This window comes from Setaria viridis, chromosome 5 (assembly GCF_005286985.2).
Source record: "Setaria viridis chromosome 5, Setaria_viridis_v4.0, whole genome shotgun sequence".
In the NCBI taxonomy this organism is placed as follows: Eukaryota; Viridiplantae; Streptophyta; class Magnoliopsida; order Poales; family Poaceae; genus Setaria; species Setaria viridis.
In genome coordinates, this window is record NC_048267.2 from 32,740,224 (window position 1) to 32,751,853 (window position 11,630).

General features: G+C 45.4%; 1 protein-coding gene and 1 non-coding gene across 4 annotated transcripts; both read left to right on the forward strand.

Annotated features, from left to right (window-relative positions):
* Window positions 1-385: 385 nt before the first annotated feature.
* Window positions 386-3,812, forward strand: LOC117859228 (D-glycerate 3-kinase, chloroplastic). Of its 3 annotated transcripts, none has more exons than XR_004641130.2 (12): window positions 386-696; window positions 901-1,244; window positions 1,692-1,771; window positions 1,858-1,909; window positions 2,010-2,051; window positions 2,149-2,227; window positions 2,392-2,423; window positions 2,504-2,572; window positions 2,649-2,731; window positions 2,821-2,937; window positions 3,032-3,066; window positions 3,441-3,542. XR_004641130.2 is itself a non-coding variant. In XM_034742432.2 (12 exons), exons 1-12 carry the CDS (start codon window positions 681-683, stop codon window positions 3,550-3,552), a joined length of 1,053 nt encoding a protein of 350 aa, XP_034598323.1. In that variant the 5' UTR covers window positions 403-680; the 3' UTR covers window positions 3,553-3,812. The 3 variants fall into 3 exon arrangements, 2 of the variants coding, with proteins under 2 accessions (XP_034598324.1, XP_034598323.1); XM_034742432.2 differs by having other exon boundaries at window positions 403-696; window positions 2,649-2,723; window positions 3,441-3,812; XM_034742433.2 differs by lacking the exons at window positions 3,032-3,066; window positions 3,441-3,542 and having other exon boundaries at window positions 2,821-2,989.
* A 254-nt stretch (window positions 3,813-4,066) lies between these two features.
* Window positions 4,067-4,139, forward strand: TRNAE-CUC (transfer RNA glutamic acid (anticodon CUC)). Its single transcript has one exon. It is a non-coding gene; the product is annotated as a tRNA-Glu (tRNA).
* The last annotated feature ends 7,491 nt before the right edge of the window (window positions 4,140-11,630 follow it).

Below are 11,630 nucleotides of genomic sequence, written 5' to 3' on the forward strand. Positions count from 1 at the left end.
TCCGTCCTCTCCAAACCCCATGTCTCCTAGTCCTACTGTCCTAGCGCGCGCACGGGCGCGACTCCTCAATCGCTCGCGTCGCGGGCGCGAGAGGGAGAGACACAAAAAGCGTGAATGGCGCCGCTACACGCCGCGCCGCCGCCTCCCTCAGCGGCCGCCTCGGCCTTCTCATCCTCCTCCTGCCAGGCCGCACCACCACCGCAGGGCGGCGGCCGCCTCCTGCTCCCTCGCTGTGACCGCCGCGCCATCGAGAAAAGGTTGGCCTCACTCCCCCGCAACTAGTCCGTGCGTAAGCTTGCGCAAGCGGCGCGCACTGTCGAAACAGTCCTCCTCTTGTTGTCGTTGGTTGGGCTTCGATTCTTTCGTGGTGCGGTAGTGTGCTGGCTGTCGTTTACTGTTTCTAGAACGGCCTTTTCCTCAGTTTGCGTAACTGCTGGGAACCGGATGAGGACGCTTGGACGGTGTAGGCGCGATCGTTCTGGCTCGGATGCCAGCACTTGCCTGCGTGTGACTTCAGCAACCATTTTCTTCTCCAGTGAGCAATGTTCGATGGGCATATAAGACTCCTGCGCATCTTGGTCTTCTCTCCTCCGTTATTTTAGCTAGTCCTTGCCAGATCGATTTGGTTTGGGGTTCTTCTTGCTAGGCCTTCGATTTCTCTGGTTTCTTGGACTGGCAGCATGGATGGTAATCCGAGTAAGAAATTCTTGCGCACCTTGGTCTCCTCCCCTCTTTCTTCACCTAGCAAGGAGCAAAGAAAGTCAGTCGCGTGCCACATGTCACAATGCTCGTCGGCTCAGCCCGGATTATATCGCTCTGTGGACTCTAATGATTTGATTTCAGTAGGGTAAGATTGGACACTTGTTCATTGATGCAAATTTCTCGGTCTTTTCGCACCAGCGTTCCTGTCATGCCCGGATCACAGCCCCGGCCGGTCACGCATCACCCCGTCGTCGTCCCCGGCGCTCATCACGTCCGTGCAGGACCTGCGCGACTTCATCTGCAGCGGCCCGCTGGTGGACAGGATCGGCTGCACCAAGGAGAAGATCGCCGAGTCCATCGACCGGTGGCTGCGCTGCGGAGGTCAGGTCGCTCGCTTGTTCCGCCTCAACGAGCTCCAGCTGTCGGAGTCCGAGAAGGCCAGGATATACCGCTTCTACATCCCCGTCTTCCTCTGGTGCGAGGACCAGGTCATCGATCACAGGGCCAAGTACAACGACGGCGACGAAATCCCACCGTTGGTGGTAAGCACGCACCAGCATTTCCTTTTAATTCGCAGTCATCAACATTTGCTTAGATGCTACAGTAATTGTTTTCATGCCAAGTAGGACTCGGCAATCGACTTCACAAGTAGATCCGTCATCTCACATATAAACCGATTGTATCTGTCATAGAGAGAACTGTCTTCTAGTGCGTATAGAATCCAAAGCTCTCGTCATGCAATGTTCCACCAGCTGTGCTGAAGAGAACAAGTTCTTCTGAATTATGCGTCCACCACACACATAGTGGATGTTGCGTTTAGTATATAAAAAAGCATATGCTGTCCATGAGGCACAATTAATGGATCGAGAAAATTATTTAAGGAGATATTTCAGCCAAGATGGGGCTTGAATCTGATTCTGAGGTTACAAGAATGAACTACTTACAGTTTCAGTTCATAATTGATAGCTAGTCATCTTTATGTAATACAGATTGGGGTCAGCGCTCCTCAAGGGAGTGGAAAGACGACTCTTGTCTTCGCACTTGATTACCTTTTCCGAGTTGCTGGTAGGTAAGTTCTCCTTATCAAAACTGATCATAGCATGTCTCCTAACCTGTATGGATGAAATATAAGGGCTAAACTTTTATGTGACTCAGGAAATCCACCACGTTGTCTATAGACGACTTCTATTTGACAGCAAAAGAACAGGTGTGAAGCTTCAACTAAGTATGGAAAAACCATCAATCCTATGTTCAGAAACAGTCTCTAAATAGTGAAATAGCTGACCCTTAAGATTTTTCATGTCCAGAATGAACTGAGGGATAGAAATCCTGGAAATGCTCTTTTAGAGGTACAAACTCCCTCACTCCAGCAGGCTGCTAGGCTGTGCTTTACTTTGAACATTGCATGACATGATGAGCTGAGAGTAACTGACCAAAACTTTCCAGCTCCGTGGAAATGCTGGGAGCCACGATCTCCAGTTCTCAGTTGAAACACTTGAGTCACTTACCAAACTAACTAAGGAAGGTACTAGTTCAGAACAAGTATTTGAACCTTGTTTAAACTATTTCTGTTTCTTCTTGAAGATGGTTTGTGCATAGGGTTCTCTTCTTTGCCTTTTTAGAAAGGCATGATGAACTGAGCACCGAACTGTTATCAGAACTGACAAATATTGTTTTAACAACATTTAGGTATGAAGATGAAGGTTCCACGGTATGACAAGGTAAAAGGTTGCAGTTAACCTTCTTATTGCTGATGTTTATAGCTGATCATCTGCATGATACATGTCACATGTCCATGCAGTCTGCTTTTGGGGGAAGAGGTGATCGGGCTGATCCTTCAGTGTGGCCGGAGGTTGAAGGGCCCTTAGAGGTAATCCCATATTTAGCTGAGGAGCTTTGAGAAATCTGCGATTTTCAATTTATTGTATGTCTTCTTTGCTGCCTAGGTTATTCTCTTTGAAGGATGGATGCTTGGATTTAAACCTCTTCCAAATGAAGTTGTGAAAGCAGTGGACCCGCAGGTGATCTTGTGAGATTATTTTGTTACCTGAATTAGTTTTTTTTTCCTTACTTACTTCCACTATAGTTATAGTGTGACACTAATATTGTCATCATCAGCTCGAGGTGGTTAACAAGAACCTAGAAGCATACTATGATGCTTGGGACAGGTTCATCGAGTCATGGATCGTTATAAAAATAAGAGAACCCAATTGTGTATTCCAGTGGAGGCTGCAGGTCATTACTCGAATTATCTGACAAGAAGTCTTGCGGAATGCATATGACAAATTACGGATTGCAATTTCTGAAGTCCGTACTTGGGATTTTGCAGGCAGAGATGGAAAACCTGGAATGTCCGACAAGGAGGTACTTCCTCTGACATAGCTATTCACTACGCAGAACCCCTTTGGAACTGGTAGTAGCATTATTAGTTTTTTTAGATAATAGTAGCATTATTAGTTGGAGCCTTACAGATGGTAGGAGAAGTAAAACTGACTGATTGACTGGTTGAGTGATGTAGTCTCTTCATCAAATCATTCTTATGTCATTCATTTGAAATTGAAGCCCAGCTCAACTAGAGACACATTTATCCAACAATTAAATTCCTGACGTGTTTTCTTTCTTTCTTTCTTTCTTTCTTTCTTTCTTTCTTTTTGACGGCAATGGAGGAGAGTGTCCCCTCCTGATTTCTTTCATTACCCTGACGTGTTTTCCACGGAAATATCTGGCAATTATTGCAGGTTATGGATTTTGTATCACGCTACCTACCGGCATACCATGCGTATTTTCCCACGCTACACAAAGAGGGACCAAATGGTTCAAAACCAGAGCACCTGCTGGTCATTGACATAGATGAAGGGAGGAACCCAATACGGGGCAACTGAGGTTCTGAATTCCTGATGTACATGCAGAAAAAGTGAAATGGATTTTTTCTGACTCCATGGTGCGGCTTGGGATCTCTGACCTTTTATGAGACTGTTTAAGTCAAGCAATCACTGTAGGCATCTTGTTTCTCATAGTTCAAATATGCAGTGAACCTGTAAATTCCGTGCATATCAAGTTTTGTTATCTAAATATTCAAGAAAATCAGTGTTTTTTTCCTTCCAGTTTTACCCGATTCAGTTTGTCAAAAATTCTGCACATGTTTTCGACCAAAGGCAACCTGCCAGCTTTATTGAAAGCTTATCAAAACAGTTTTGTCCCCAGCTATCCAGATATCAACTCCTAGAGCACCAAAAACACGTCTACTGAAACCACGCTCCACAAAGTAACGGGATCCCTCTTCCCTCACCACACTCTACTGACTCTTAGCTAGAAGGAAGATAAATATGTTTCTTTACATTCCAAGTCCATCTCGTAAGAAAAATCCGTTGTAGTCTAGCTGGTTAGGATACTCGGCTCTCACCCGAGAGACCCGGGTTCGAGTCCCGGCAACGGAATTTTTGTTTCTTATTTTCCCGCTGATCTTTTTCCTTCTTCCCAAAGTTTACTGGAAGCCTGGAACCATTTCTTCTCTTTTCTTTTTTCTCAAAGTTTGTGATACCGTTCTTCCTTTGTTATTTTGTAAGGTAACTTTCTTCCTTGGTCTTGGGTTGAGCAAGATTTCCTTTAACCTGCTCATTTTATGAGCCGACTATAATGCCTACTTTTACATTTTTTTTGGGCAACATTCAACACTATTTTTATATATTTGACTACAATATGGTAGACTCCATGTATCCAGAAACATCACTAGTCCGTATCCGTATTTGATATCTGCTCTGGAAAGCCAGTTGGAAATGGAGCTGGGCAATTTAACATGCTGTCACGCGCGGTAGCTTATCTACTATCAATAAAACTGAACTTAGTCTTGACGCTTCGTACGTCAAAAAAACTTCGTGCGTCGTCGTCCGCCCGGCCGCTTCGTCCTCCCAAAACAAGATTTGCGCCATCCGATCGTTTGCATTGATCCTTGGTCAATCTGCCCTCCGTCCGATCTTGCGACCGTCGTCCCGCGCTCCGCGATCGTGTTTACGCCCCTCCCCGGCATCCCCTTCCGATTTTGCCGGCTCTCTGCGCCACAAACTGCACGTACGATCCACGCCGCGCTTCATGCCCTCCATCAGGCGCTAACCCACCGATGATTGCGGAACCCTTCTCGTCGAGCAGCGTCAAAATAAATAGGGGACAGAGACGGGAGCCATGAGAAGGCCGCCGCCGCCGCCTTTGTACACCGAACTGACGACGCAGCAACCTCTACGTGCACCGTGAGATCACTCCGAGCAACTTCATCAAACGAAGGTGAAAACCGATAACTCTGAGTCCCCAATTCTCCTCGGGTTATTTGCTAATGTTTAGATCACGTCTCTGTTAAGGACTAATTGATGTTAATTAGTCAAGATTAGCCCTGCTGTGGATCTGCTAGTGCTCATTCCTCAAACTTATGATGTGTCCAGGACTAATCAGTCAAGATTAACTCCAACTGTCAATCTGTTAGTGCTAATTAGGCTCTGGCATGGTTCCAACTCCATAGTTTTCTGCTCCAACTCCAAACTCTAGCTAGAACTAGCTCTGAGTGGAGTTGGAGTAGTCTAGATAGGGTGTTTGGCTAGGAGTGTACCTCAACTCCAAAAAAGGGAGTTTTCAAGGTGGTTTTCCATTTTTGACCCCAACTCATGGCCCCACCCACAACGTCTTCCTCGCGAACCCATGGGGCGTAGAGGGGGCCTACCGGGGCTGCGGCGGCATGGGCGGCCGCGGAAGGTGCTGGTCGGGGAGGGGGCTGGCCGGGGCTGCGGCGGCGTAGGCGGCTGCGGAGGGGGTCGGCGGGAGCTGCGGCAACGTGGGTGGCCGCGGAGGCGGCCGGCGGGGCTGTGGCGGTGTGGAACGACAGCCGGTCTTCTTGGGGAAGATGGTCAGCGGGTGGTGCTGCTGCTACCACGCACCCCGCCCTGGCCGCCGAGCTTCTCGGAGAGACCGATGATGGACGCGCCAGTCGGGAGCGGCGCGAAGCCTACCCGTGGCGGCAGCGTCGGGCTCCCTTGCTGGTGGTGGAGAGGCTTGGAGACCGCCGGTTCATGGGTCCTAGTGCCATCCAACGGATCTAGGGACGCCTAGATGGGGTGACCTTTGAGCAGCGGCCTCAGGATGAGGGGTAGTCGACGGGGCACAGCAGCAGCGGGTGGCGGGCTGCCGACAGCGGCAAGGAAGATGAGCGGTGGCGACGCCCCTGCCCTGAGCGGTTCGGGAGGGGGAGATGAGAGAGCGTCGGACGCGAGAGAAAAATTAGAACTCAACTCCAGCATGGAGTTTGGAGTTGGATCCATACCAGTTTGGAGTTGAAGCCATGCTAAATATGACCTTAGTACCTGGATGGCTACAGTTTCGGTTAGGAACAAGTCCATATTATAGCAACTTCAAGAGTTTCCAAAAAAGTTCTTCCCCAAAACTATGTATTGGAGGCTCTTCCAAATTTCCCCCCAAAAATATATCAACCCACAGCAGATCGCTAATAACTAGCTCCCAATATTTTAAAATAGGTCACATCATCATAATTAGGCTTATTAGTTGGGCTGCTCACCTCCCCCTCATGCACGCACCTCCCCCTCGCGATCTCTAGCGCCGCCGCTAGGAGCTCACATCACCCCTGCACACGGAGGAATTTTCAGCCGCTCCTGCCTACGCAGCAGTCCCTGCGATCAAAGTAATGTCAAGTAGATAAAATAGGTCGAGGTCATTTTAATTTTGTTCTTGGAAGCCTGTATAATAGTCTACGCTTTGACCTGCGATCAAAGTAAGGTCAAGTAGATAAAGCAGGTCAACAAAAATAAAAAAATACTATTTCATGGTTGCAATCTCTTTATTCTTGTCGATAATGAGGATTTTGTCGCTGCCCCTGCCTAGGAAAAGCAGTTCCTGCGATCTCCAACTCCAATTGAAGATAGGTACAACGGATCCGCTATGAGTCAACAAACCTTTTCAATGCAACTGGGGCTGGATTCGTCGTCAGATGATGATTTCAATGCAACTGGGCTGGATTCGTCGTCAGATGATGATGGTTTCTTCCTCTCAGTTACTCATGCGGCTATGAATGTGGATGAGTCCGATGATGAAACAAAACATCGTGGTTCTATCCTAGGGCATCGAGTACTTCGGCGAGATAGACAGGCAGGGCATCAGAAGTTGTATCAAGATTATTTTTCAAATGATCCTACGTATAGACATAGTTATTTTATATGACAGTATGTAAACAATAGATTTATTTGGACTATTTTTTTTTAAAAAATCATAACTACTCTTGATATGCATGTTTTGAATGAGGCGTACGCTATTTGTACGCATATGGAATGTCGTGGAATATTTCGTGCAGAAAAGAAATGCTGCCGGTATACTTGGCCTTTTTAGTTTGCAAAAGATTACTGTAGCATTTCGGATGTTAACTTATGGAATAGCAGCTGATGCTACATATGATTATGTCTGTATTGGTGAGAGTACTGCTATTGAGAGTCTAAGAATGTTTGTCAGTGCTGTTGTGGAGGTTTCTGGAGATGAGTACTTGAGATCACCTAATGAAGATGATACTGCTAGATTACGTGCCATTGGAGAGAGTAGAGGTTTTCCTGTATGTTGTATGCTTAGGTCCATTGATTGTATGCATTGGAGGTGAAAAAATTGTCCTTCAACATGGTAAGTTATATACACGAGGCATGTGCACGAGCCTACAATTATATTTGAAGCTGTTGCAAATGAAGTTCTTTGGATTTGGCATGCTTTCTTTGGGATGCCTGGTTCCCACAACGACACTAACGTTTTGCACCGATCTTCTTTATTCGCATGGCTAGCTGAAGGTCAAACTCCAGAGGTGAATTATACCATTAATAACAACGAATATACAATGGGTTATTATCTTGCCAATGGCACATATCCCTCGTGGGCCACATTTATGAAGACCATACCTGAACCACAAGGTAACAAGAAGAAATATTTTGCAACTGCCCAAAAAGCTTGTAGGAAGAATGTGGAACGAACGTTTGGGGTTCTATAGGCTCGTTTCGCTATCTTTAGGGGCCAGCTTGATTTTGAGATGAAGACACCCTCGGACAAATTATGAGAGCTTGTGTCATGATGCACAACATGATAGTTGAGGATGAGCGTGATGAGGATGATGATTTAAATTATGATGGGGTGGGAGAAAAGGTGAAGATTTCTCACGATCAAACACCTGAATTTGAGGAGTTTATTAAAAATGACAAGAATATAAAGGACAAAGATATTCACAATCAATTTCAAGATGACCTCATTGAGTACCTGTGGCAACATCATCTAGACCTCTACAAATGATTACTTATAGTTTATATTTATTATTACTTTGAATAATTTTGGCTACGTTATAAATTTATTTGTAATTGGTACAATGTTATTCTTATGAGAACTTCTATTTGTGATACTGGCACATAGGTTTTTTCTCAAGATTTTGTGTTCAGTGCTTGTAGTACGACTAAGTGCTCATTCTGGTTAGTGCTCGGCATCATTAATTTTTCAATCTCCTTTTCTACCTTTTTTCTGAAAGATCAACAACATGAACAGTAACCAGAACAACCGAGTGGTAGCCTTTCAATGGAGCACCAGCCTTGCAATTTCCTCAAGATAAATCCTAGAGATCATTTTCTAAAAGTCCTGTATCAATGACCATATGTTTTCTCCATAAAAACAGTTGCTCCAGATTGCAAAAGAAAATAATATGTTCATGAAAAAGTTTGAAGTAACAGAATACTGAATCAACACACCCCAGTCATATAGTCTGTTGCAGCTACTGCACCAAAGAACACAATCTGAATTTATCGTAAATAAACAGAACACAATCTGAAATAGTTCCTAAATCAACATAACACAATCTGAATGAAGCATAATAACAAGCAAAGAGCAAAGGACTCAGTTGTACAGAAAGCAAAGCTGAGAGAACAACACATGCTGAAAGATGTCTGGGAAGATGAGCTCCCTGATTTTGAACTATTGAAATTTTGATAACCTACAAAGCCTCGCTACCAGGGCTGAATGGAAAAAAAATGGCAAAGTCTATGTGGAAAAATGATGATAAAAATGGCAAAGTTTGTGTGAAAAAAACATGATAGTAATTAAGTACTAGGCACAGATAGTCGGCTCACGATCTCAGCCCGCATGTACATGTAGTATTTCTTTTGCTCATCTGGCATGGCAGTAAGGTCCGTGATCATAATCCTCTCATCATCCCTCTTTTTTTGCAACTGGACCTCCTGACTCCTCACCTCAAGAAGTACTTTTTTCATTTACAACTCGATCCTGTTCAAGAGCAAATGCTGTGTTGAACCTCTCATCTTTTTTTAGCTCTTTCTCCCCATTAGTTTTCTTTCTTCTGTCCCCACATATTTTCTAAGGTTGTTGTCACACTTTTTTTTCTTCTCTTGCAGCAATGCTGCTTTTGCCTTCTTCTTACCAATTGGCCTTATCAATGCATTATCCTCTAGGCCTTGAACCTCATCTTGTCCTATTTTACTTAGTAAACTTGCAATTGGATCACCAATTGAGCTTGTCTTCTGCTTCTTGTTAGATGTTTTAGCAGCAGCTAATTTATAAATTTTAGCAAGCCATTTTGATTGTGTTCTCAGCTTATTCCACCAATGCATGAACTGAAATGCTTTTTGATGTTCGTCTTCGGACTTGTACAAACTACATGCCTCTGCAACCTGCACACACCAACATCCAAGGGATATTCATATATGATATATAAAAATAAAATAGTCGAAATAAATCCTGGTATTGCATAGTGAGTAAGTACCTTATCTTGCATTGTAGTACCACTCTGACATCTTAACTCAATCCATGTTAGACATCCACAAAACTTGTTCACATATTTTTGTATGGTCTCCCACCGGTGCATGAGAAAAATTATGGTACGCTTTGAGGGGCATGTTTTGTGTTCATGGAAGTACTTATAGATACGAGACCAATACTTACCACCTTTTTTATCTTTGCCTACGACCGGATCCAAGCTTACATTCAACCACCTTGAAACCAAAACCTCATCTTCGTGGTCACTGAAATTCTTTGGTCTCTTATGGTTTGGCCTCGCGGAGAAGGTTGCTGGACCAACTTGAATTGCCGTGACTGTTGGTCGGCATATGTGTTGCTATAATTACCAGAATCCCCTATATTGGTTTCATCCATCTTCCTATAAGCATTTAACCAGTGAAAAGTTTTCTATCATAGTTCAAAGAAAACATGTACATATATGCATTCTCACAAGGCAGCATTAAGAAGGTAAAAGAAGCCTGCATATGAACAAGGCAGTGTCGCAGATTGACATTGCAGTGTCACAGATTGACATTTTACACTCTGGTTCCAACAAAGTGGACAGAACCCACCAGGCTCTTTAGATTGACATTTTCCCTTATACAAATAGCTAGCTATGCAATAATTCTCTAAGTGTGGATTTCCATGTGGATGAAAGAATTTGTCGGACCATATTATCACAAAAGGGACAATTTCAGTAGTTGATAAATGCTAAGTCGCTGGAAAGAATTCAACTCCAGACAAGAGAGAATCATCTCAAGACAAACTAACACATCTTCTATGGCATTCAAACATCACAAACTAAATGGTGACCGCTGAAGCACACATCCCACCTTTACAAGGCAAATTGGGTGCATGCCTGCTACTACTAGGTTAGTTGCCACATTATGTTCAATCAATACAAAATCCTGCTACGGGCAAAACAAAGCCAAGTAGATTTGACTACATAGCTGACGAAATCCATCTCATATCATAGAGAATTGAAATGAAGAGCTTATGATTCATACCATTCACAAGTGAATTGCCGTTAGCCGCTTGTTCGAAGGCAGCAGGATGGATATGGCACCGCAAATACAGAATCCAAATCGTCGCCAGCAAGGGCTGCCATCGGAGGACCACCGGGCAGGTCGAGGTCGTCGTTGCTGTACCTCTGCAAATTTGTGCCGCCGCTGGTCCATTGAGGGATGTGGTCGCTGTCGGACCACTGAGGGTGCTGGCCGCCGACGAGCACCACGCGCCGTTGAAGCATCCCGCCGCCGCACCTTACTTGGCCCCGCCGAACAGGAGCAGTTGGCTGTGGTGCCTGCATGTGCCGCCCGCCGCCGCCGCCGTCCCTCGCCCTATCGCCACCGCAGAGGTTCCCGCCTTGTGCACGGGGCAAATCTCACAGGAAGACTCTCGCGCATGCGGGAAAAGGGGGTGATTGGGTGAGGAGGAAAATCGTAAAAATATACGTAGGGATAGGCTCTGGATTTGTGTCACGAATACCTCGGGAAAATTTTGGGAAAACTGTTAGGGTAGGATACAGATTCTTTTTGAGCTCTTACACGAACTTTACTCAAAGTGACTCAACCCCAATCTATAAAACCGTCTGACGGATACCCTCGATCTCCAACATTTAACCTCCCGACCCGCATACCACCTGGTTTTCGTCCTCGCTAGTATCCACGTCGGTGGCCGGGCATCCTAGTCAGCAAAAGGGTGACTAAAACACATCTTGCAGCATCAAGGCGCTTTCCCCTTCACGCCGGCGATAACTTCCCCTGCGTGCCACGAGGCCTACGCCCCCAGTTCTCACAGCTTCCCCCTATGGCCCCGATTTTGCATCATGTCGAAGCAATTGCGTCAGCTGCATTCAATTCAGCTGCCTTTGCTCTAGGAACAAGCATTAGCTCCAACGGACCCTTATTATGAAATTCAAGCAAATTCCCACGAATCAATCAATAGTTGCCTCAGAAAAGTGGTGGTGTCATCAAACCACAACCAAATATCATAGCCCCAACCTGCAGAATCTGGCTAAATCAGAGAGAAATTGAGAGGGAGCGAGCCATCGAGGACGGAGGCTGGGAGAGAGACGGGAAAAGAAGGGGGGACGCTCGGGCTGATGGGAAGATGTAGAAATT

Coding starts and splice junctions, on each gene's coding strand:
- LOC117859228 (XM_034742432.2), top strand. Junction 2,052..2,148: donor CTGGAAATGCTCTTTTAGAG/GTACAAACTCCC, acceptor AAAACTTTCCAG/CTCCGTGGAAATGCTGGGAG. Junction 2,938..3,031: donor TATTCCAGTGGAGGCTGCAG/GTCATTACTCGA, acceptor GGGATTTTGCAG/GCAGAGATGGAAAACCTGGA.